Genomic DNA, 26051 nt, shown 5'->3' on the forward strand with positions numbered 1-26051 from the left:
ATTGCAGGTCAAATCTGAGTTTAAGACAAGAAAAGTATTCAATCGGAATGTAGCTCTGCCGGGTCCAAGATTTGTTTTCAAAACTTCAAAAGCTAATTTCAAAGCTCCCTAACGAAGTCACACTCCGAAAACGATACTCCTCCTGAGTCCAAACTTTTACATCCCTACTTTCTTGTTATCCTAAAGAAAGTAACGGTGAAAACAGGAAAATGAATTTGCTGCACTACTACAAAGGGGAAAAAAATAGCAATGGGGTGAGAGAGGCTCGAACTCTCGACCTCAGGATCACTCTTATAGCTATGAGACCTACGCGCTAGCCAACTGCGCCACCACCCCTTGTTGTTAAAAACCGTAGAACAAACTTTAATGAGGGTAAAACCAATCGTTTTTTCGGGCATAATTATTTAAAACGGAACCTCACTTGAACTCAAAGTCTTGTGTTCCACATTTATTCTTGTTCGAATCCTAGCGTTGATTCACTCTCGGATAAAGGCTGCAAGTTTCGATGCTGAATCAAAACCTCAATACACATGGGCCGCCGAAATCTGGCCACATCCGATCTAATTAGAACCATCTTTTGATGAGGTGATCCCACTTACGATTTCTTTCCTACAATACATCGAATATACACGCAATTCCGGATGGTAATGCAAATGTTGAACTTGTCGTAAACAACTAGGTTCGTAACTTTCGAGCTTATCTTACAGTTTCATGAAAAACTTTAGAATATGGCTTTGAATATAACCAACATTCAAGATGCAAGTTTTTTTTCCTGGTTTTCTTCATCTATTATGCAGCTATATTGATTTTGTTCATCTTTGGAGTATATCGACGGTATAAAGAGTGGACGCTTCATACTTATCCTGGAATTGCCTATAAAAATGACCATGTACAAGGCAAGTTTCATAAAAAGAACGGACAACACTGGGGCGTTTTGATTATTCTAAATGTCTGTTAGCATGTTAGGTTATGGTGGGAATAACACATATCACAAATATAATAAAGTAAGTTTTTGATACTGATCATGAATATAAGTAGAACTGCTTAGAATCGCTATTATTTCATACTGCAAAAAGTCCCAGAACTAAGAAATTTAAGGTTACTTATCTTTATCTATTCTCCCTCTCTCTCTCTCATTTTTTTTGATAAATGTATGTAATAATATGGTTTGCTGATTCGTAACTGAGTAAGATGAATTGTTGAATCATAGCTTCCTGAGGAAAAGTACACAAATATTTAAACACAAATATAAAGGCACCACTAAGTTACCTAAAATTTTGCCACCATTTGTATTGCCAAAAAAAAAAAAAAAATCAAAACATTTTCACTGATAAAGCAATTGAATGAACTTATAATGGAGAAACAATTCTTTACTTTCACGTATATATATGATGGATCTGAAGGTGTACATCGTCGTCAAAACGACGAGATCATTCCTAAAGCGGACGAGATCACGCCAATTATCATACCTCGAACAATGCACAACCTACAACATTGGGGCGCTTGTAATTACTTGACCATAATGGGGTTGGCCTTCTTCACGTCTTCGAAGCTCCAGTCCCTCCTCATGGCGCCGGACCTCAGAAGACGGGGCTCGGCTGGTTCTTCTGCCGGCGTCGTTGACGACGAGACGGCGACGGCCACCGCCTTCTCATTTTGGATCTTGCTAATGGGCTCGTAGGGAAGCTGGTCCATGTCCATGGACCAACAGCATCTTGAGGCCCTGAGTTGCCGTCGGCGACTGCTTCTCTGGCTCGTCTCGCCGTGGTCAGGGCCTGTCGTGTTCTTCTTCAAGAACTGGCTTGCCGTGAAGGATCGGCTCGCCGAGAAGGACCGGCTCATCCTTGGCTCGACGGCTCAGGAAGTTGTAACGCCAATGGATGGAACAGGATGATTCGATTCCTCCTCCTCCTCCTCCTCCCTGTTTCTGCATCTCCTTTAATATACCAAAGAAAGAAAGAAGGCTGGCTGGCCAAATCAAAATGGTGTTCTATATTTAAAGGCTGGACGCAATCTCAGGCAGAACGATCCCAGGGCCCTTGATTTTTTAAGTAAACTATGAGATTGCCACTTCGCTATGGTAATGCATTTGGAGATGAGATATTCTTTTTCTCGTTCCTTTCTTTTGGACAAGACAACCACATACATGTATTTATATATATGTGTATATATATGAAAATTGAATGTAGACTTTGATTTTTAAGAATAATCATCTAACTAATCAGAGCTGTCTGATCCATCTTGATGGATAATTAAAAAAAAAATGATAGATATTTTTGTCATATTTACACCCCTATTTACTAATACCCTATTCAACATTGGATATCGTAGATAATCCTGGATAATGCATTTTCCTTCTACGTACGTGCATACTGGCATTGAGGCAGCATTTTACGCGGTGAACTGAGGATCGACTTCTACCTGGCAATATCAACTCCAAAAGATTTAGCAGCAGTTTTGTCATTTTTAGTTTTGAACGAGTCGGCTTCCTTTCCTTATGTACAGTTAAGCACATCTGGGGCAGCGTAGTCGAAGATCGGACGTCGGCCCAGATTTTGCGATTTCCCTAATATGACAAAGGGTTCAAACTTAAAAGAAAATTAGAAAGAGAAACCGCTCGGTTCGGCCAATACCCGGATAGATCAGGAACCGTTGATCGGTGACCTTCAAGGAGAAGTTCTTTTCTCGTAATCTTGATCAGTCGTTTGACATCGGAAAACGAATATTTTAATGTTTGAATATTTTGACTTACAAATACGGGGTGGTGGCGCAGTTGGCTAGCGCGTAGGTCTCATAGCTACAAGAGTGATCCTGAGGTCGAGAGTTCGAGCCTCTCTCACCCCATTTCTATTTTTTTGCACTTTGTGGTAGTAAAGCAAGTTCAGTTTCCGTTTTCACGTTTCATTTCTTCTTTTAGGATTAATTTCTTCTTTAGGATAACAGGTAAAAAGGGATATAAAGGTTCGGACTCGGGACGTTTTCACGTTACATTAGTCGGTTACCTCAGGTTTGAGTGTTGAACAATATAGCGATATCACTTACTCCTTAATGCAAACACTTGCATAACTCGATAAGTCATTTCATTTTTAAAGTGTAGCTCGTGACCATTGTGGCATCTATTCATGATTCCCTTATATTTCCAAATAGATGCTCAAGAAATGCTGATCAGTGAGGTCCCAAGAAATACAGAAAATTGTTGACAGCAGGCATCCATGCCGATGTTCCAGTTTGCATAAGAACCATATGTGTGTCTATATATATATATATATATATGTATATATATATATATATATATATATATATGAATTTATCGAAAAAGCTTCTCACATCTTGTTCTTGAATTTACACAAGGAAATAGCAAATCTACACGATTTTACAGTTTTGAAAGTGGAAGTCGCTGGATTACATTAAAACCTTTTACAGCACCCAGCACGTCGTTTACACCTATGCTCCAATATACTCAGCAAGGATGCTGCGAATGAAGCTATCAGGTGTAACTCCACTGTCCACCATCCTATGATAAAGCATCAAGGCTTCAGATAATTTCCCCGCTTTGCAATAAGCATGCAACAGAATACCATAAGCAACTGCATCTGGCATCAGACCCTTCTCTAAAGCACACTGGAAAACTAGTGATGCTTCTTCTAATCGACCTTCCTGGCAGAAACCATGAACTAGAGAACTGTAGGTAATGATATTCGGGGAAACAGTGCCCTCCACCATCTGATCATAAAGATCATATGCGCTCTGAATATCCTGAGCTTTGCAGTATCCATCAATCAGGCAACTATATGTCACAACGTTTGGTAGAGGGCCTTTTTCTAGCATACCATTCAATATTTGTAATGCTTCATCCATCTTCCTACGTTTACAGAATGCGTCTGCTAGAATGGTTAACGTCACAATGCTAGGCTCCATCCTCTTCGTCTTCATTTCTTCATAGAACTTCAGTGCTTCATCAATTTTGTTTGCACAACAGTAGCCATTGATCATGGTGTTGTATGTTATCACGTCAACCTTTGCTCCCCGTTTGTTCAACTGATGAAAGAGATGCGACACCTCTTCCAAACGCCCCTCCTTGAACAGGCCATTGAGGAGGACATTATAGGTCGCTGTATCCGGCAAAAGGCCAGCTCTCATCATCATGTCAAAAACCTTGTAGCCATCTGCTATTTTCTTCTGCTTACAGAAGCCATCTATGAGAGCACAGTAGGATACAGCATCAGGAAAGAAGCCTCTCTTTATCATCTGAAAGAAAATATTTAAGGCCAGCTTTAACTCTTTCTTGTCTGCTATGGCCTTCATAATCATCGTGTAGGTAATAACATCTGGGAATAAATTGTTGGACTGAATTTGCTTAAATATCTTTAATGCATCCTCAGATTTTCCTACTCTGCAAAATCCTTCCATTAGCGTATTAAACATAACAATATTCGGTTCAATACCGGCATCCATTGCCTTCAGAAAAAACCGAACTGCATCTTTCATTAACCCTTCGTTGCTTAATCCATTTATCAGTATGCCAACAACAACAGAATCAGGGTTATGACCTTCTAGCACCATATGCTGATACATTTCAAGGGCCTCATTTATGTTCCTAGTGTTACATAATCCCTCAATTAGACTGCTGTAAGTCAGGATAGAAGGCTCCAACCCAATCTTAATAATCCTACAAAAGAATCCAAATGCTTCAAGGATTCTACCCTTTTCACACAGCCCATCAATCAATGTACTATACGTAACTATATTAGGTACAATTCCTACCTTCAACGTTTGTATATAAAACTCAAAAGCTTTCTCTACATTGCCGATCTTAACAAAGCCATCTATAACAGAACTGTACATTACCACATCCGGTTTAAGCCCTTTTACCAGAGCAACACCAACAAGCACACATCCATCTCTCACCCTGCCTAGCTTGCACAAACCATTAAGAAGTATGCTATAAACAACCAAATCCGGAGCAACATTGCTTTGCAGCATTACATTATACAGCTCAAGAGCTTCTTCCAACTTTCCAGCCTCACAATAAGCTCTGATCACAATGCTATATGTAACAACCGATGGAAGAGGCCCGCCTTCTGCAAAAGCAAGAAAGAACCTATGTGCTGCTCCAATGTCGTTTCTATTGCACAGTCTACCCAACATCTTGTTGCAGGCTATGATATCAGGGGCTCTAAATCTTTCAAACAACTTCTTATGAATGTCAAGTGCCCCAGACAAGCAACCTTCCTTGCAAAGCCGATCAATTATACGACAATACTCTTCGGAACTCACATTCACCATCTCCCTTAGCACTTCCCCAATCAGATTTCCTGCTTCACTTGCCTGTCCAGACCGATACAATACAGGAACCACAGCACTCAGAGTTTCCAAATTGTGTTTGGTTCCCTTTCTGTTGCTCGCCAATGACACACGCTTCTTCACATCACCTACTTGACTATACTTCAGACGACCTTCAATCAGTGCATTATCTGCTGTCATGTTCAATTTACATCCCCTCTTCTCCATCTCATCAATCAATTCCCTCGCCTTCTTGACATCACCTTTCCTGAGTAATTTATCGATCACGACCTCAAAGATAGATTGGTGGCTAGAGAGCTTCCATATTAGACCAACTCTATCGTTGTCCACCGCTAAGGCAGCCACCATTTTCAAGGTATCGTCCGGAGGGCAAATCCCCACTTCCTGCATTCGTCCCACGATCGACACAGTCTCATCAAGCATCCCCAGATGAGCATAACAGGCAGCAAGGAAGCCATACACAGCTCCAGGATTCGAACCATATTCCCCAAACCCCGAGCTCAGGGCGTCGAAAATATCGCAATCTTCTTTCCCGCACTGAATCATCCTGTCAACAATCCGGCCGGCTGGCTCCAGCAAACCCCGGCGGAGCAAGATGTGGATGATGCTGCAGTAGGAAGAAGTAGTATGACTGGAATGGCCGAAATGTCGCTCGGACCACTCGAAAAACCGAAGCGCCGAAATGGGTTCCGATCGAAGACGATAGAGGATCGATTCCATGTTCTTGGGCTGTAGCTCCGCCGCAGAAAAGTGATCGAACGGGTCGAATTTCGACTCGGGGAGGCCATTGAGGGCATCCTTTCCTTCGGTTTTTGATAATCTATCGATGGGCTTCTTGCAGAAACTGAGGTTGAAAGCAGAAGGAACCAAGTGGAGAGACGGCTTTCTGTGTACCTTGAATGAAGAAAGCATTTACATCCTTCGTCCAGCTCGAAGAGAAACCCTAGTGCCAGCCGGCGGGGCCTTTCCCTCCTCCACTACCCTCGTTCGGCCGGAGATGATATTTTTACCAGAGGCTTTCGAAAAAGGGGTCCGGCACGACGTGGGTGGAGCTGGTCCAATTATCTTTAACCGGGTCCGAGCCAAATTGACCATTTTCACGTGTGTGTGTGTGTGTGCTTGTGAAAATTAGGGATATCAATGAGTCAAATTTCAATTGGATGTACCTTTTACAATATCCAGTTTATCGGTTGCTCACTTCATATTCATGTACAGAAGAGAAAATTTTCATAAATTTTTCTGTTGTTTTCACATTTTTATCCGAGCCCAACTCTTAAATAAACAAGCAAATGAAGAACCTCATTATGATATGTTAGCAACCCACTTTCAATATGTATGAATTTTACTTCTAAAACAGTTGTTTAAAACTGCCGAACCGTAGAACCAAACTGATTTCTTAATTAGAATTCATATACAACTTTTTTTTGAAGCATTTCATTTGGATGTCCAATCTGAATGAGATCCATCGGCATTCTTCAGGGCATTTGATGGTTTGAAAGTTTGATTCAACAATGAAAATTCCATAATCATAGTTCCTCCTCAAAATTCCATTCTAGAATCTCAAAATTCCAGGTTTTAGTTCTATAATTCCAAAACCAAAATACTCCGTTTGTTTAATAATTTCAATTTATGAAAAAATGAGCATTTTGGTTCTAAAATTCCATGATTCTGGGTGTATCAAACGCTCTTTTATTCAAAATCGCATTAATTTTTTTCGGCAATTAGGGTTTTCACTTAAAGCCAGCCAGTAGGTTCCCAGTTAATGGGCATCTTCTGCATGTAAAGCAAAACTTGAGGCTTGGTAGGTGGTAGGTTGAACTCAGTTATGAGGAGTTGGCTTCTTGTGAAATAAATGAATGTTCCTTGCAGGGTCCATCTAGTTAGAGCCTAGAGTAGTGACATAACATTTTACATCAACTTTCATTTATAGCAACCACTGCATGTGTCTTCATTCCCATTGTACAACAAATGGGTCACTCTTTACTGAGGTTGGAAGCCAATTCATCTTCCTTCATAACTTGGTCACCAAGGGAGCCTCTCTATTGAACCTTTCTGCACATGAAATACTAAAAGTTATTAGCGAGTGGGGCACAGAGTAGGTCCATGGTAGTACAAGTGGATCTGGGAGACCAAGCCCAGAAGCTACATCTTTTTTTTTTTGTTTTTCTCACTGGAAATCATCTTTTTTTTGCGAATCAGCGTTAGAAGAAGTTGACCGGCCCACGAATGGACATCTCCTGGCCTTCATTCAATGAATCTGTTCTAATTTTTGGGATAAACTCATCGGACAGTTTTTTTTTTTTTATAACTTCTTATTTCTATACTTTGATCCTTTCCTATTTTTATACTTTCTTGTTGGTTTTTTTATGAAAATGTGAATCCTTCCATTTACAAGAAGAAGATGTTAAACTTGGTTCAACTGATTTACTTCAAACTTTTAAGAACAACGGTGCCCCCATGTAATCCAAAAGCAACTAGTTAACAAAAGGAGTAATAATATTGGCTTTCATCTCAACGCCCTCTCCCTGACCTTACAGGGGACCCCTAAGTAGTTGCATCAACTTCATCAATTTTTTAAAGCAATCCAAGAAAAAAAAGTTACGTCTAAATTTTAGAAACTTTTACTTATCATTTATAAAAATTTTAAAAAATGATATTTCAACACTTGTCAAAATTTAGAAAAATTAATTCAATCCCATCATAAAACAAAAAAAAAAAGCTTCTGGCACCGCCTCAACCAATGAACTAATCCACTACACACTTGTGTGCCGCCGCTGGCAAGCTAATGCATGCTCTCACTAAAGCCAAACATGGGGGCAGCGATCTTGGCTGGGTTGGTTTAAGGTCGCTGACTTTGTTCCATCTCTGCTCCATGAGAGAGAGAGAGAGAGAGAGAGAGAGAGGAATAAATTAAGATGAAAAAAAAAAATCAAAGTAAATAAACCAAAAAGAAATGACAAGGACAGGAGGGAAGATTTTAAAATGAGATGCCAAAAAAAAAAAAAAAACACAAAGGAAAATGATGAATATGATCTCAAAAGTAGGCCACTAGTCCTCCTTCGGATCTGCGTTCCTTTTCACGCCTTTCACTGTCGCGGATTTATGTTTCGTCGTCTCTCCACAAAGACTTTATTTTCCAGCAACGTGGCAGTTTGTAACATGAAGCATTTCTTTTCTCCTTTCCTTAATATATAAAAAAAAAAATGCTTCCTTGTAAAAGATACCCATATAAATTGTGATATTCATCTTAAAAACCAACGGTAGTTTACGACGAACATAAAACTTCTAATGATATATTTTTATGTATCTAGGATCTCTGGCCTTTTTGAGGGGTTTGGATGAACCTACAAATAATATATCATTGAATTCGAATGAATATAATGCTTGTCACTCACTGTTTGTTTGTAGCCGAGATGAATAATGCATCAAAGGGATCTCAAGGAAAATTAATCGGTAGAGACTAAATAAATACCCCGTTATTTTTGCCCATAATGAAAATAAAAGGGAGTAACTACTACGAGGGCTCATATGAGTCATTATCGAAGCTGCTTTTCAGACTTCGACTGCTGCAATTTCCTTTCATCTGCTTTCACCCTTCGTATTCGTTAAAGCTTTTCAGCTCCAAATTCACCAAAACAGCCAAAAGGAAGCTTCAGGATCTCTGGCTTTCTTGCTTTATCTTTAATCTTCTTCTTTTTTTTTTTTTTTTTACTTTTTATCTCCCTCTCTCTCTCTCTCCCTCTATTTCCTTCCTTTGGAAAGGCACATTCTTCCTCCCATTAAATTACAAGAATACCCTTTTTTTTATTCGTTGGGAATGAGCGGTGAAAATGGGCGTATGTATCGCTTCATTAGTCTAAGTCAATCCATCTGTTATGACACGACAACCTGAACCATTTTCAGGAAATTGCTGGTTTCAAGCTTTCCAATATCTCTCCCAAAGTCATCATGCAAATCACGTCTATATTTGGCATTATATATATATATATATATATATATATATATATATATATATAAAAGTTGATAAAAACCAAACAACTAAGTTAGGAATCTAGACCCTTTGATTTCGATTTAGCTAACCTTATTGATATGGTCTTAAGAATGAGCGATGCAAAAGTATATACTAAGTTGATCATTTGTTAAACTTTAATAGTGTTTTTATAATAAGAAAAAAAACATCCCTCGTGGCATGATAATACAAAAAACAACATTTTTCATTAACACAACTTGAACCAAAACATGTTTTATATCAAAATAGTCTATATATGAAGATGTTTATATTGCATTTAAAATAGGTTTTGAACAAAAAAATCAATGGGTCTCATATTTATTCCTGACATATATATATATCACGCACACAATGGACCAAACAGAGGGGAAGAGAGAGACTGGCAGGGAGATACAAGGCCCTTAAATCATATTGTTTATCAATTCTAAGCAGAACAAATAGTAAAGATTAAATTAAAAATATGGAAGTTAAACTGTTTTTTTAAGAGACCAAAATACCCTACAAAGAATAACGGAGAAAAGAGAGAGAGAGAGAGAAATCATTTTCCTTAAACTATAATATTTGACTCATTTGTGGGGTATTATTGTTTATTAAAAAAACAATTTGGCTTGTTCATTTTCAACTTAATCTCTATCATCTGATCCATGTAGAATCAACCGCTTAGTTGATTCTCATATAAAATTAATGAAAGTTGAATGAACGGATGTGCTTTACTACTTAATCCATCTCATTGATCACAATGCCAGGCAAGTCAAATATTTTCTAATTGCTAGTTCCATCTCAATCTGGTTTCTTAAATGAACACTGAATGTTTAATTGGATATTCCAATTGTGCAGACATTTTTTATTAGATAAATGCCAGTGCCCTGAGCTGGACTGCAAATTCATCCTGATTCAGACAAGATTGTGGTTAAAGACAACTCCAAATTAGAACAACAGTAAGGTTGAGACTTGATTTTGAATCAATAACTTAACAACTTTTAGGTTTTGTTAGAAACATTTTTTCTTTTAGCAAAACTAACTATACTTATGTGCCATTTACATCTAAAAGCAAAAAATAATCACTTTTCAAGAATAGATTTCTAAGTTTTAGAAATACAATGATCAATATGGTATTTTTTGCGAAAGCTCATGACTGGATCAGATTTGAGTACGAACGTTGCACATTTTCTGCCATTATAAATACAATTCTCATTCCATTAATATCTAATTGTTTTGCATTTATGTCTGGCATGCTTTCAATAAGTTTCATGTTGAGACTACCATATGATTTACATTTTGAATATAAATTTCGACATGCAGAGCGTTATGAAATTATAAAAATGACGTTTTTAGAATATACAAATAAGTTTTTAAAATAACAATATATATATTCTTTGGTTTTAAAACTCATTACATGATCCAAAAACTTGATTTTTATGTGAATTTGTATATTGTTAAACATGCAAATTACACCATTTATATTCACAAAACACAGTTTATATATATATATCAACAGCCTGAGAACTATTGAGCTATTAAATAGTTACAAGGAATGTTGGACAACTTAACGAAAGAGTAGACACGATAGTAATTTCCGGATTCCTGGAGGGCCAAATCTGAGAATACTGCCTGGACTTGGGGTTAACACCCAAATCACAAAAATGAGTAAAAATTTTCAGTTCAACGGAAACCATTTTGCCATCGAGTCCCTGACAATAAAGGCGTTGGTTACCACTTACCCGTTCTGTTTTTCCACAATGTGGGTGCCTTAGCACTCTCAGAAGGAAGGAAGAGGAGGGAAGGAGAAGGAAGAGGAAGACGAAGAAGAAGAAAGTACGGAAGGAGATGAAAAGGGAAAAGAAGAAGTGAGAGAAAGTTAGAGCTAAGAGTGGAGATACTCATTTCTCACTGTACCTGCTGTTCCGCCTCCAATTGTCTGCAACAATGATTTCCTCAAGAACCAGGTAAGTATTTTTTAATTTTTCCCATATGTTTCTTGTTGGGTTTGTTATTTTTCTGCATGTAGATCTGATCTGCGTTTGTATTTATTCGCGTGAAATGCATTTGCCATGGCTTATGCAATTGCGTCTCTGTTTTTGCTTGATGGGTTTCTGCCTTTGTTTCACTTATTCTGTTTCTGCTGTCCTTTTACTCTTGTTTCTTTTTTTCGGGATTCCAAATTCATGTTCGGTGTTACTTGATTGGATGTTCTTCTGTTGGCATCCTTGGTTTCTCTATTTCTGTTCTTGGTGTCCATTTGTACTAAGGTGAGTGATGCACATAATACAGAACTGGGTTGTTTGAGACGCTGCCCAAGTCCTCTGATCCTTCGCCTAAGGTTACCAAGTTGAGCAGACCGCCAAACAAGTCTGAACATGATTTTTCTCCCGTTGCTCATCGTCAGGGGAGGCAGTCACTTGATGGGTCACCAAGAATGGTCGATTCCAGGCCAAGATCAGTTGAATCTAAGTCATCAGAACGCCGATCACCTAAGATCAACACGTCTGAGGTCAGAAAAAGAGAATCTGAAACCCTTTGTTAATGAAAACTGTGTTTGACGTTTTACTTTTTTTGGAAAATTTGGTGAGTTCCCGAGTATTTTACGCTAGAACATTTGTTTGATTTTGTTCCTATTTTCGTGTAGAAGCGAGTTTCGAAGGGATCGGAGTTGCAGAGCCAGTTGGTGGTTCTTCAGGATGATCTGAAGAATACGAAAGAACTGCTGGAGAAAGCAGAAGATGAGAAATCACAAGCACTGGAAGACCTTAAGAAGGCAAAGCGAGCCACGGACGAAGCAAACGAGAAGGTGACTGAAGTACTTGCTCTTCAGAAGCGAGCTGAGGAGAATTGTGAGATTGAGAAGTTTCGGGCCGACGAGCTGGAGCAGGCGAGCATTGACAAGATGCAGAGGATTGAGCAGAAGTGGCAATCGGAGATTTCTCTTGTCAAGAAAAAGCATGCTGCTGATGTATCAGCACTGCTTTCTGCAAATCAAGAGGTGGAAAGGATGAAGAAGGAGCTAGCAATGGCCATTGAAGCAAAAAGTTCTGCTCTCCTGCGTGCTGAAAATGCGACTAAATTTGCACAGGAGAATGCTAAGAAAGTCGAGGTTTTGACTGCAGAATTGGATCAATTGAGGGATGCATTGAATGAAGCACGCGCTTCTCAGTTGGCTATTCGCGAAGAAAACGCTTCAATTGATGCATGGTGGGAATCCAAGGCCAAGGAAGCTTCCATATTGGTGGAGAATTTGACTTCTGAAGCGGAATCACTAAAACAGGAATTGAAGAAAGCAAAGATGGCTGAAGCCGAACTTGTGGAAAGTGAACTAATGATTGAAAGGTTAAGTGTTGAACTGCATGATGCTAAAAATTCAGAATGTAATGCTATTGATTTGGCAGAACAGCTGAAGAAGAAGGTTGAATCATTGGAAGTCGAAGTTGACAAAGCAAAATCTGCTGAGAAGGCTTCTAACGAGTCGGTGGCTTCACTTCTGAAGCGGTTGGAAGAGAGTAATTTGTTTCTGCAAGAAGCTGAAACTGAGATAACTTCACTTAGATTACGCGCTGAGTCTTTAGAGATGTCTCTTTGTCAACAGCGAGGTGATCTGGAGAAATCAGACAGGCAAATTGAGACGGCAAAAATTGAAACCGATTCCATGGCTAGGGTTATCGGATCTCTGAAAGGTGAATTGGAGATAATGGAGGCTGAGAAACAAGAAGCTCTTAAGAATGAAGAACTAGCGGCTCTGAAAATTCAAAGCCTAATGGAGGAGAAGAGCAAACTCTTTGATGAACTGCAAAAGACTACAGAAGAAGAAGAGAAGAGCAAGAATGCGATGGATGATTTGGCTTTGGTGATACGTGAAGTTTCCTTGGAAAGTAACAAAGCAAAAGAAGATCTTGATACCACTCAAGGCCAGCTTGCAGAAGCAAGGTCCCAGGTGGACGACTTGAAGCTCGTCCTTCAGAAAACAGAGGAGAAGTATCAGGCCGTGATTGATGAAGCGATGAAGGAGATTGATCAATACAAAATCATTGTTAAACAAAATGAACTTGACTTCCAAAGATCGAAAGCAGATTCGCATGAAAAAGAACTGAATTTCTTAAGCCGTATTAAAAGATCAGAGGAGGAAATCGTAGTCCTTAAAGGTGAAGCAGACAAGCTAACAAATTCCCTTAAAGCTGCTGAGGCTCAAACTCGAATGGCAAGGGAAGATGGTGTTCAATTGCAAAATTTCCTTTGCCAGGTCAAATCTGAACTATCCGGCGCAAAGCAAGTTGCAGAAAATGCTATATCTGAATCTCTTCAATTGAAGGAGGCTTTACACCGCAAAGAAAACGATATAGCTAACTTTGCACGTGAAAACAAAGAACTCCTTGACAGAGAAGCTGCTGCTCTGGCGAAAATTGAGGAGTTATCGAAGCTATTAGCAGAGAAAGCTTCACAAAAAGACGCGGAAGATGGCAAATTAATGACCAAAGCAACGGTTGGTTTAGAAGTTCCAATGAAGGCTGGGCTTCCTGGTGAGGCTGCTTACGAGAAGATTGAAAAGCATACTTTAGAGGTTTTAATGAAAGCTGAAATTGCTGCTGAGGCTGCCCATGAAAAAATTGAAGAGAATGGTCTAGAAGCTCCAATAAAAGCTGAGATTTCTGTTCAGAATGATACCGAAAAGATTCAAAAGCATGGTCTAGAAGTTCCAAGGAAGGCTGAGGTTTCTGTTGAGACTGCTTATGAAAAGATTGAAGAGAACGTTACAGAAGTCCCAAAGGTGGCCGAGACTTCTGACGAGACACCAAACGAAAAAATTCAAGCGAAGTTCATATCCAGTCTTTCCACTGGTAACGTAAAGAAACAACAAGAGAATGTCGTTTCTGTGACCGTTGTTCCTTCAGACCTGAAAGCACGGCCTGTGCATGGCAGCATGAACAACACTGAGAATAGCAAAGACGAAACTGAGTGGGAAACCTTTAAAACATATGAAAATGACTCTTCACCAAAGAGTACCATGCATGAATCCGTGGATGAGGATTTTGATTCGAAGTCGCAATTCGGCAGTTTGAATCGGAGACATGGATTGGCATCAGAAATCGTGGAAGACGGACAAAAACATCATCAAAAGAAGAAGAACGCATTACTACATAAATTTGGAGGTCTGCTGAAGAAAAAACACTCCTGCAAATAAAATCTGCAGAAGTGCGACACAGGCAAGAAACATTTGTCCGCCTTTTGAGCTTCTAGAGGTGCGCCTATGGTTCTCGTTTCTAAGATGATGTGTTTGTAAATTGTGGTGTTCATTTCGGTTTGTGATTACCCACTGCAGCCTGCTCGCACGCCGGTGTGTTTACTTTTATGTTTTTCTTCTTTTTCCTTTTTAACTCTTTGATCACGTCAAAATTTTCTTTGGCCTTCATACTTTGTTCCTCATTTGTTTGAGCGAGATGAGAACTGAATTGTATTTAAATCTTCTTATTCTTATCCCCTTCTGGGTCATCTTTTACAGTACCCTCTGTATGATTGCTATAAATAATTGAAGCAAGCGACGACAATCAATAAGGATACGTCTCATCACTTACGCTCTAGACCACTTCTCACCCTTTTACCACGCTCCGCAAAGGAAAAGAAAAAGTTCGGTGGTCCAAATGGTCCATGTCTCTTGCCGATGCAAGACTCAAGGTCTTGGTGATGGGCAATTAGAATTTACCAGATGCTCAACTATTTGGAACCCCTCATTCATAGGCACATAGTTTACGACTTGAAAGATCCGCCACTAAAGAATATGTCCGTTTTTTACCATCCATATTAAATACAAGACTGTTGAGTGTGTAATTGAGGTCCTCAAACTCAAGGTTAGTTTGACTGTAGAAAATACTTTATAAGTGTTTTATAAATTTATTTCAAACATTGTGATGAGTTACTAAGATATTAGAAAAACGCTCATAATGATACTACCAAACTATTCATTTCAGTTGTTGGGCAAGAGTTCTAAAAAGTTGGCATATGTTAAACATATGTACATTTGATGAATCTGTTATAATTTTTGAGATAGATTCACGAAACAATAACAACGTGTTACTTTTACCAAACAACTCTTAAGGATTATATTCTAATTTAAAACGGTACATCTATCTGGCTATTGATGCCTATGTGGTTCGGCATTGATTAAAATAGACGGTCATAAAAGATCTATGAGCTGAGCATGTATAAGGAGCAAAGGCTCCTCTCCTTTTCCTTTGCTCCTAATTACGCAAGAGACTTTGACAACATCGATAAGCGAAGCAGTGATAGCCCTTATGGTCCGACCAACTATACTAACCCTTTAAAACCTCTTGAAATTGGCCTTGTCTTAGTTGGGCAACGTGCTGCCGTTGTGTTTTCTCATTTCTTAATTTGCGGATAATTTATTCAAGATGTGGCAAGCAGGTAAATGCGTGCATCCACGTTTATTTCATGTCCTCTCTAATTTTTCTTCCCTTTGTGCTTGTCGGTGGCATGCCACCAACCCCAGCCCTTCCTCTTTTCTTTCTTTCACTCGGTCAAATATATATATATATATATATATATATATATATATATATATATATATAGAGAGAGAGAGAGAGAGAGAGAGAGAGATTTTACCCCGAAAACTAACTTGAGTTGACGCTTATTGTGCTTCTCCTTAAACAAACTGATAGAGATGCCTGCCACGATCCTACTTTCTTTAAAAAGGAGAGAAAAAGAAGACAGATTTCTAATTAATAAGTAAAATGTTTATATAACAGTATTCGCCGTAGGACCATTGATTGTCAATATCAATGGTACATGAAAGGTCACCCTGGAAACTAATGTTACCCTGGTTTTTCAGTTAATGAGTTAGCAAGAAAGACCAAGCGTAAATCCTCTTATAAACTCTTCTTGTCTTCACCACTTTGTGGAAACAGCGATGTCCGGAGCAAGATTGTCCACCCAACGGCCGAGGCCTATCCCTCCGGCTGTGACGACATTGTTTTTGGACCTTCTCTTCTTTCTTTGTCAAAAGCTGCGTTTTGGGCAGATCCTCATCACTTTGTTAACCAAAAGTTAAACATAAAAATTGAAGCTGTACATCGGCACCTTCAAAGGAGCGTTCCCCTTTGAGGAAGCCTGGATTATCAATAAAATGATGTTTTATAATTTTATTTCTTCCAAATCATGAGGATCCAAAGTTCGGAAAATGGTAAAACATGGAAACTCCAAAGCCTCCTTTGTAAAAAGAACAAAAACAAGGTGTCAGCTCTACTGCCTGTACTTCAAGGGGCTTAGTGTAACTGGTCGAGTTGGTGAGCCTTTAAAAGCCCGATCACTTGTGGGTGTTACTCATCTGTACTACAAACAATGACATACTCTGATCTTGAGTTGGAGGAAGTAACTATAACTTCACTTAGGCCTTGATGCAGTATTAGACTTTGGGGCAAGATGAAGAGAGGATGGGTTTCGGCTTCTTTCGGGTATCTCCCTTGTTCTACTGCATGTAAATGGACTTCGGGTGGTATTCATTGTCTATTCTTAAATAGCAGGGAACACATCCTGTTCTTAGCAGTCCAAGAACAGGAACCAAATCACAAGTCTGCCCTCGCTAGTCTAAGCACGTCGTGAGTTTACCCCTTGAAGGGCATTCCGTTAAGAACAAGAATCAAATCAGCTCGGTAGTATAAGCACATCTGGAGTTTTCCCCTTGAAAAGTTTTCCGTGGTCTGAAAAAGGAAAAGGAAAACCGAGGAGATTATTTTCAAAATGTAATTAGTTAGATCAAGATCAATGGCCCTTCCCTATATTTGTCAAATCACATTTTGGAAGAGATCTACGATTTGGGCACTCGATTTCGATGGTCATCGTTTTGAACGCTGAATCTCGTATGGTTGTACGAGACTAATTACTAAACTATTCTAGAAAGTCTTACGATTCGTATTGTTTAAACTTTAAATCAGATTTTAGCACAACCTAAGAAGAGTCCGACTTGATTAACCTTTTCTGGTGTGTCAAGAATGACATTCATGTGGTTCATTTCATGCAAACCTGTGAGTGTATTGCATTCATGTGTATGACAGTTGGTGACATGTGAGGTTCCTCCCTCAAAATATTTAACTTAACAGGGTTTCCTTCAAAGGGGACATGCCATATGGTGACTGGTCCTCTTAATTTTTTTTTATTTTTAAATAGAAATCTTAAATATTTATCTTTATATATATATAAGTGCCCACCAAATTTGAGTATTTTTAAACAAGTGCCCCTTCAATTAATTTTTTTTAACTCTGCCATCGCCGGTGGTGGTGACATGTGAGCAGAGCATGCACACTGAAATCATCACAGCCTTTCATTTTTCGTGATAAACGGCCATATAGATGGCGAGCTTGTTACAAGGTTTCTTTGAAAAGATATCTGCTCGGCTCACTTTTCCATATTAGAGCATCCAAATAAATTAGAACAGCAGTAACAAATTGACAGGCCTCAAAAGATTTATTGATCTATTGGACACGACCAGAACCAAAATACTTAACACTTTTGCATTAAAGATACCAATCACACGTACTTCATAAGTACAGAGAGACAGATGTGTACATATAACATCTTCTGCCGCCGTTATTCACTGGCCCAGGGTACATATATTGCCTCACTCATCCCTGATCCCGCCGGTAAAATCCACCATTATCTTATTCAGCTTCTTGTTGCTGATCCTTTGCTCGTACATTTTTGAATCCTTGCTGCTAACACAGAAGACGGAAGACAATAAGATTCAGGAACAATATCAAAACTTTTTTTAGTCTTTTCTCGTAATAAAGAGAAATTTTTCATAGTTATGCTTGTAAAGATTCATCTCCATTAAAATCTTATACCCATTAACAAATGAATCCATACCTTTTAGTGTCCTGCATGCGGCATTGGAGCCATATCGACTCTAGAAAACTCATATTCCCACGGCCAGGTTTTGGCCAAGGAAAACGAGATAGTTTACACCTGTTCTCAGAGGGAAAGGGAGAGAGGGAGTTGCATCGGGCCACTCTGTACCCCCGGGATTTCTACTGTTTGTGGGAATCCAGGTCTCTACGTACATAGCAATGCAGGTTTTACGTACATGCGGACATGCATATATATATACATTCCTGCGGCACATCCGGACAGTTGGAGAAAGCGGTACTGCCAATATGATGCTCTATTAACGATCGCCCCAAGAGAGGGAAAGGAATGAGAACCTGTTAGGTAGGTAGGTTGCGCTTGGAGCCAAGAGGCGAGCCAGCTCGACCGCGTCCTCCTCGCGGTTGATGAGTCGGTTGAAGCAAATGTGGCGCCCAAAGGTCGACTCCTTCTCGAAAGCGCCTATGTGCGCATCGACCAAGTAGTCAACATCCACCGTGACCAAGACTCCGTCCTCATACATCTCCGCCGCTCCCTTGAGGTATGGGTGTGCTGCGCCTAGGTCCGGGCCAGTTAAAAGCCCACTGTTGACTGAGACCATGTTGACTCCCCGGTCCATAGCTAGTGCCCACGCAGTCTTCTCAGCCAACGTCTTGCTCAGGGCGTACCAGAGCTGCCATCTCAGAAAAACCAAAGGGCGTTAAAATTTGGAATAATGTAGTGGATTCAATACATAATCGTATTGGATCTACAAGATTAGAAGATGTTCCATGTTTGAATCATGCTCACAAAATATCAGACTTGGTTATATCCCAGCAAGACGTCGAGAAAAATATAGTGAATAAGCTGGAAACCTGACGGACAAAACATACTAAGCTAACCAATTACATGTAAACGAAGATCTTAATCTGTCGACTTAGCTTTCTTGTATTACATCTGGATATGTCAAGAAGTTGCGGATCCAATGTAAAATGAAATCACCTTGAAATTTCTGCAGAAGTTGGCCTCGCTCCAATGTCGCTCGTCGAATTCGGCCATGCTCTTCCGGTTTTCTTTCCAGATGACGGCAGCCACAGACGAGGTAAAGACCACCTTCTCCATGCTCTCTGTTTGCCCGCATGCTTCCAGTACATTGTGAGCTGCTCGGACCTCAACCTCCATCATCAGATCCTGCAAGGCAAGATTAGTTTAAGTAAAACTGTCAATTTTTTCTTCTCTGATTGGCAACGTCGGGTCAAGCAAATGGACAGTACACCAGATCCCCCAAAACATGTCGATGAATGCAGTGGGCGTGTGCAGGCATACAGACACATACATACACATAAATACTAAATTATGACGACTGAAACATAAGATATTTTCCAGCATCTTTTTATACACTCGATAGATCAATCTAATATCTAGGAAGAACGTCCCAAGCGGGTGAGGCCTATTGGGCCAGCCCAGGACGGTAGGCGCATGATCAAAAGTTCGAACCTCATGGGCAAATTCATCCTCTGCAGAAGCCAATGAAAGTTGGACCGAGGTTGGGCGCGGTTTCGACATGTCAAAACAAATATCCAAAAGGGAAGAGAAGAAGAATGTGGGCCAGATGTCTTGAGGATCCCCTTAACATTGATGGGCTCTACCAATGCTCAAAAAGTTTTATTAGGCTTGTTTAGGATGGCAAATGGGTCGGATCTGGTTTGAGTGTCTTGTCTTTTTCTATTGTACTCGGATTCTACCTCTAATGCATCTAGCTATCCCGGATATTATCCTTTTGCAGCTCTAATAATGTGATTTATGAAAATAGTAAGAGGACATAAGAGATGATTCATGGAACACTTACGCCCAGGAAAGGGATGGAGGGAAAGGGAGGGAAAGGAATGGAAAGGGAAGGGAAGGGAAGAGAAAGGGAAGGGAATGGAATGAAATGGAAAGAGGTGATTATAAAAGCTTGTTTGGATAAAAGTGAATGGAATGGAAAGGAAACGATACAATTTATAATAATACCCTCAATAGTCAAAAGGTTGGAAGAAAAATCGTGGAGGGGTATTTTGGGCAGTCAACACTTTTGTACTTACTCCCTTTCCTTTCCCTCCCAATCCGTCCGATTTGGAAGGGATTGAATTTACACTATACAATCCTTTCTTTTCCTTTCCTTTCCTTTCCCTCCCCTCCCATCCAAACAGACTTCCTCTCTTTCCCTTCCTTTCCCTCCTTTCTAATTAGCCAACCAAACACAGGAGAGAATGCTCAATCCCTCCCTTTCCCTCCCTTTCCTTCCAACCAAACAAGCCCTTAAGTGTTTAAGTATTTTATAAATCTGTCTTAATTTTTTAAATATATTCATAAAACAGTTACATGCTGTTCATGTTACCAAAGGCCCCAAAGTTTAACATTGGCTGCATACATATTTCCGGGTTTTCCCACCGACAGATGGCCTGGTTCCAGCTCAGGAATTTCCCAACAAGCTCTCTCATATTTGAAAACACAACAAATATGTCTCACCTCTTTTTGGACATAAAATCTGGAAAGGGGCCCATCGGTCGGGTTCTCACTGTTCATTTAAGCGATCTTTGACAATCTTGGATCTCATCCATGGCCAAACCCCTCCCCCTTCAAACCACAAATCTGTGGTTTTTATGAGGCAATGCAGATTTAAAATACAAATAACATCTCAAAGTTTTAAACGACGATGTTTTTCTCCAATATAATACGGCAACCTTGAAAAAACGAGAAAAAAAGACAAATCTATGATTTTTACAAGGCAACACAGATTTGAAACCATAGTCACAAATAACGTCTCAGAGTTTTAAACGGTGAGACTTTTCTCGGATATAATACGGCAAGCTTGCAAAAAACGATAAAAAAAAGAAGAAAAATATGGTAATTTTTTAAACAATTTAAAAAACTAAAAATAAAAAAAAAGTGAGAAACTAATAACATAAACATCAAAAGATAATAGACTTGCAACAAATTGAAAAAAAAAAACTGTTTGACATTAAAAAAAAGCTTAAAAAAATGAAAAAACTGAAAAAAGAGTTAAAAACACACATTTTTTGTTTTTAACGTTAAAAACGTTTTTTAAAGTTTTAAATGGCTAGTTAATTTATCGTGTTTTTTTTCACTTTTTTTTTTTTAAAAAAAAAACGAGTTTTCTATAACTATGTTTGAAACCTTCACTGCCTGCTTAAGCCATGGAACAAACTTGGCCTTGTGGTTTTGGGACTTCATTATGTCATCTTGGCCGCACTAAATTCATTACCGTTAGTACTCTAGCCATGGACCATGCCAACAACTAGAATAATTAGTGATTTCTATGTTCGTTGCAGAACACATCGCACAAACATGTGTCCCTTCGTGGATTCGAAAGAATAATCCTTATTTTCCATATTTGTAGAATCTTCTCTCTAGAAACCTTTGATAAGGGATAATTGTTTCTTTCAATCTGAAAATTACGTGGGTTTTGGAATATCTTGATGTGACCTCAGTCACGTACAATATGAAGTTAAAAATTGCAATCAATACAGAAATCACTTTTGGGATGAGAAACCTAATAGAAATTGAGTTGCTATCCATTTCACCTTACAAAGCCCAACATCAACAGTAACAGTTTTGTTTTCAACTGCGAGTTAGCAACTTCATTCCGTGACAATTGTAGCAATTTTAACTTCTTGCACTCACAATCTCTCTCCAATGATGCGCAGTTTTTACTGGAACCCAAAAACATTATGCCCTTGGAAATAATAAAACATGTATCCAACTAAGTGAAAGAGATACTTTAAAGTTAATTGAAATCTGACGTATTTATCTTTAGTGATGAGGATGAACCCCTTTCTTGTAAAACTAAGACCATGAGGGCAGGACCAATTGTATAATGGGAAATTGAGAAACATGAAGACTCTGTACAATTGAAGGCAAAATATATCTCCTTTCGGTAAAATTAGATTTACTTTTATAAATTTTCGTGCTTGAAATTTGCATTTTATAGCTGCCAATAATTGCCACAACTTTTTTTTCGGTTTTTTAATCTTGTAAAAAATTAAAACTAGCAACAATGACAAAATTGGATTTGAATACTTACATCGTAGGCTGTTTGATATTTTGGAGGCTCAAAACTGTAGAACAATCCACAACATCCCTTGATAGCATCTACTATACTCTGGTAATCCAAGGGATCACAAGAGTACAGTTTCAGGCACTTATTATCCTCTCCCGCTAGTCGTTGCAGGAACTCCAGCTCTCCTGCACCAATAACGTCAGTAATATGTCAAAGCGTGTATATTATATGCACATATATAACAGGTTCCTGTGATGCAGGGGTGAGTAATCATAATAAGTAAATTTGATCTTCTTTTTTAATGGAGGGGTACCCGTCGAGGGCTCCACCAAATTATTCGAAACGTCAGAGAAAAGTCTTGAACTCGACAACGATATCGTGAAAAAGCTCAAAGAATGATAATGTTGGGACTTAATACACAGCTGCGCCTGTTTCCTCTCTTCTGTTTAGAAGGTTGCAACTAATTTAAAAAAATTGCAAAAAAGGTCTTCCTCTTTTTTTTTAGGCGACATCAAACCGGCCAAATATCGTTGGGGACTTGGGGGGAATGAGCCCAAACTGTACAAAAAACGGCAACATTGATGTAGAGTATTCATACTGCCTATTCTCCAACTACGGTGGTATTATATAATAAATAAATTTGTTAAGGGAACACCCTTTCCTTGAGAACTTTTATACTGCATAGTAAAAGATATTATCAGCGTGGATCCATGCGATTGGAGAAAACATAAATTAAAAAGAGAGGAAATATTTCAATAAACAGTTTAACATGCTTCTCTAATCATGTCCTCAAGCAAACAAGCTGGGAGAAACTCACCTGAAAACTTCTACCTCGTATCAATTCACTTCAAAATAAAGGAAAAATGAAAAGAACAATAATCTCATCCAAGCACGGAGAACATTTCACATTCAAAATCAAGATACGCTGTGCAGGTCAAACCGCTCTTTTAGAACAAGCGTTAAGTGTCCTATTAGAAATTTTCTTCCACGAAACGTTTCCCCATGAGCTAGAGACTTTCTTCAGAGTAGATTGACTGGAAAGTTTGTACTTGTAGAACCCAAGAAGGATGAAAGAGTTCTCTTTAATGAACTGGCTACGGACAAAAGAGCTGTCAAAGTGTGAAATTTCTTCCTCTGAAAAGGAATATCAATGGAATCAAATAGCTTCTCATGCCGACACTCGAGATATTTTGAAAACCATAAGAAATTTGAATTGTGCAGTTTGAGCAGAACAAGAACTCAATTTCACCGGGAGACTGGTTTTGTATTTTGGTCAAGAGTCCACCGATGTCCAGATCCACCAAGACGGACTGCGTAGAGTGAGATGAAACGGCCGAGTATGGTGAAAATTCAAAGTCGTGAAGCAGTTTTATTCCTGATTCTTTCCGGATGCCGCATCCGTCCAAAAAATTGTGATTTGGGAAATTCGGTTGCAGATAATAGCCCAACTTCTCAAATTATCCCGCATTTCCAGATAATGCTTGGACACATTACCGATCACAACTTATGACGGCTGAAACTTCAGTTTTCGCCTGAATGAACCAACTAGAATCCACCATCATCATCGTCATCACAAAACAAAGCCTATGATCTCTCATCAGGAAAAAAACCATTCGCTTTGGGGGATTTCTGTTTCTCTGTTCGCCTTGCCGGCTTTCCCTTCTTCTTCTTCTTCTTCTTACATAAATGACTATTTCCATGGGGAAGAAATGAAGAAAAGAGAAAAGGGAGAGAAAAGGAGGAAAATCAATTTTGAAGTGAAATTTTACCTCCGTTGTTGACGGCAGCATGAACGTTGTAGCCTCTGCGGAGAAGATGGTGGACCAAGCGCGAGCCGAGGTAGCCGGAGGCGTCCATGACGCAGACCGATTTTGGGGCTTCCGGCATCGCGGGAGGCGGACCCATAGCTTCGCTGCCACAGGAGCTCTCTCTCCCCCTCTCGACCCGGTTGGGCAAATGTACAGGGAGAGAGAGAGAGAGAGAGAGAGAGAGAGAGAGAGAGGGCGGGTGGGTTTTGGTTTGGGTTGGGGATGGGGATGGAAACTGGAAAGCAGTCGGTATTTAAAATGGCAGGGAGCTAGCATTCAAAGATCGTGTGAGAAGAGGGACGGGTTGGTGGTAGTTGTTATTGCTAGAGAGAGAGAGGAGAGCCTTTTTTTTTTTTTTTTTTCCCTCTTTTTCAGTTTTGCAGCAATATTGGCAGCTTGAAAACGAAAGCATACTATGTACTATTGAGTCTTTACATTTATTAATTAAGAGAGGGAGAGAACCGGGAAAAAAAGTATTAAAATAATATTGGCAGTGAAATTGAGATCAGCTGGGCCTCTGGGTGAGTCGCTTAACCATTTAAGCCACCCAGTCGATGGGGCGTAAGTCCTCCATGAACAGCTCAAATTGTTATCCGGGCTCGTAAGGTTTCTTATTGGATTTTTTCTTCCCTCCAAATTCATCTTTCACTTGTAATTTAAAATATAATTCGTACAAGTAATTGGTAAGTTCATCCTTCAGCTATTGCTGTTGATGATTTCATGCCTACTTTTTACTTTCGCGTTCCACAGTAGACCCAAACCAAAAATTACTGCTGAAATTGTTTCTTTTTTTTTTTTCTGAAAGAAATGATATAGGCATCCTGAAAAAGCTTGAAGAGTGTATGCAAGTATTCTAAAAAATGATACACACCCATTTTCTTAAATTACTTGTGTTCATGAATGATGCATGGAAGCATATTACAGGCAATATCTATTCAAGAGATCGATGAGAAAACAGAATGACAACGATATTATGGTTTAAGGGCACTCGTAAATAAGCACGGTAAGTGCTTATGCAGTATATGGACGGACCACAGTAAGAGAGTTTTTTTCAACATTCAATCTGAACCTGCCATCATTGTTGGATTCAGTTCATTAAAATTCACATCCGAATTGGATCATTAGGCTGTCTGACTCCAACTCGACTTGGATTCATATAAGCATGTTGAGTCTATGATGCCTCAGTTTTGCTTCAGTATTCAAACTTTTTTTTTCTTGACAAAATAGACAGGAATATTTATTTGATCCAGATTCGTGACACTGAGCTCCGATGCACCCACCAGAGCCAGTGGTTAAAAGCATGGGCTCCCAACAGTAGTGCTCAAGCATGGAAAATCTGTATCCATTTTCATATTTTCATATATGAGACCTAGATACCATCAGAATCTTGATCATTATGAATGTTTTTTTAACCCCAATCGTATAAAACATTTACGTGCAAAGTTAAATTGCTCTACCCACTTGGAACTACATGAAAACATCTATACATTACATTATGGACACGTATATTGTGCACGAAGCTTCATATGGAGGAGCATGTGAATGCATTATTGATTCATCTAAATGTTTGAAAGAATTTACTTTTTGGCTACCAAGCTTGTCACATATAAAGCTTAAAGGAATCATATAATTTTTTTTTTTTTGAAGATAACTCAATATACATGTGTTCTTTTCTTTTTCTATCGGCAAGTTGGGGTTAGGCAGGCCTCCTATCAGATTGACACCAACAGATGCTTCCTGAGAGCAACACAAACATGCAAAAAAGTACAGATAAACATAAGATACATATGCAGCTTTCTACTTCCACATTTATGACCTTCCATGTGTCAAATTAAAGATGCCAAAGATGTAAGCTTCATCAACATCATCATCATTTTTTCTAAATCTTATTTATCATAAATCTTGAAACCCAGCTAGTGAAGCTTTGAAGCCACCTGTCGCATAATTAGGGCTCGGGATTGGCACCAGTAAGGTCAAAATTCTTCCAATCGAGTATAATGTGATAGGAGAAGAGTGAACCCAACAAATA

General features: G+C 39.1%; 3 protein-coding genes and 2 non-coding genes across 5 annotated transcripts; 2 read left to right on the top strand and 3 right to left on the bottom strand.

The window, feature by feature from the left end:
* Nucleotides 1–250: 250 nt before the first annotated feature.
* Nucleotides 251–336, bottom strand: TRNAM-CAU (transfer RNA methionine (anticodon CAU)). Its single transcript is given in 2 exon segments — nucleotides 251–286; nucleotides 299–336. It is a non-coding gene; the product is annotated as a tRNA-Met (tRNA).
* A 2422-nt stretch (nucleotides 337–2758) lies between these two features.
* Nucleotides 2759–2844, top strand: TRNAM-CAU (transfer RNA methionine (anticodon CAU)). Its single transcript is given in 2 exon segments — nucleotides 2759–2796; nucleotides 2809–2844. It is a non-coding gene; the product is annotated as a tRNA-Met (tRNA).
* A 478-nt stretch (nucleotides 2845–3322) lies between these two features.
* Nucleotides 3323–6326, bottom strand: LOC116252428 (putative pentatricopeptide repeat-containing protein At1g31840). The gene has a single exon (XM_031626685.2). It carries the CDS (start codon nucleotides 6214–6216, stop codon nucleotides 3445–3447), a length of 2772 nt encoding a protein of 923 aa, XP_031482545.1. The 5' UTR covers nucleotides 6217–6326; the 3' UTR covers nucleotides 3323–3444.
* Nucleotides 6327–11000: 4674 nt separating this feature from the next.
* LOC116252427 (WEB family protein At3g02930, chloroplastic-like) lies at nucleotides 11001–14776 on the top strand. Its single transcript, XM_031626682.2, has 3 exons — nucleotides 11001–11259; nucleotides 11585–11804; nucleotides 11940–14776. The coding sequence occupies exons 1-3, from the start codon at nucleotides 11240–11242 to the stop codon at nucleotides 14481–14483; spliced, it is 2784 nt and encodes a 927-aa protein (XP_031482542.1). The 5' UTR covers nucleotides 11001–11239; the 3' UTR covers nucleotides 14484–14776.
* A 3024-nt stretch (nucleotides 14777–17800) lies between these two features.
* On the bottom strand, nucleotides 17801–24260 carry LOC116253556 (cinnamoyl-CoA reductase-like SNL6). The gene is made up of 5 exons (XM_031628419.2): nucleotides 23984–24260; nucleotides 22239–22399; nucleotides 19154–19342; nucleotides 18511–18845; nucleotides 17801–18021 (listed from the first exon to the last, which is right to left on the bottom strand). Exons 1-5 carry the CDS (start codon nucleotides 24117–24119, stop codon nucleotides 17931–17933), a joined length of 912 nt encoding a protein of 303 aa, XP_031484279.1. The 5' UTR covers nucleotides 24120–24260; the 3' UTR covers nucleotides 17801–17930.
* Nucleotides 24261–26051: the final 1791 nt, after the last annotated feature.

Source organism: Nymphaea colorata, chromosome 4 (genome assembly GCF_008831285.2).
Source record: "Nymphaea colorata isolate Beijing-Zhang1983 chromosome 4, ASM883128v2, whole genome shotgun sequence".
Taxonomy (NCBI): Eukaryota; Viridiplantae; Streptophyta; class Magnoliopsida; order Nymphaeales; family Nymphaeaceae; genus Nymphaea; species Nymphaea colorata.

What these genes read in the sequence shown, in the direction of transcription:
- LOC116253556 (XM_031628419.2), bottom strand. Translation starts at nt 24,119, where the DNA reads ATGGGTCCGCCTCCCGCGATGCCGGAAGCCCCAAAATCGGTCTGCGTC. An exon ending in AATATCAAACAGCCTACGAT is followed by an intron (nt 19,343 to 22,238) that starts GTAAGTATTCAA and finishes CTTGCCTTGCAG; the next exon opens with GATCTGATGATGGAGGTTGA. An exon ending in ACTTCTGCAGAAATTTCAAG is followed by an intron (nt 18,846 to 19,153) that starts GTGATTTCATTT and finishes CTGAGATGGCAG; the next exon opens with CTCTGGTACGCCCTGAGCAA.
- LOC116252427 (XM_031626682.2), top strand. Translation starts at nt 11,240, where the DNA reads ATGATTTCCTCAAGAACCAG. An exon ending in ATGATTTCCTCAAGAACCAG is followed by an intron (nt 11,260 to 11,584) that starts GTAAGTATTTTT and finishes CACATAATACAG; the next exon opens with AACTGGGTTGTTTGAGACGC. An exon ending in CTAAGATCAACACGTCTGAG is followed by an intron (nt 11,805 to 11,939) that starts GTCAGAAAAAGA and finishes ATTTTCGTGTAG; the next exon opens with AAGCGAGTTTCGAAGGGATC.
- LOC116252428 (XM_031626685.2), bottom strand. Translation starts at nt 6,216, where the DNA reads ATGCTTTCTTCATTCAAGGTACACAGAAAGCCGTCTCTCCACTTGGTT.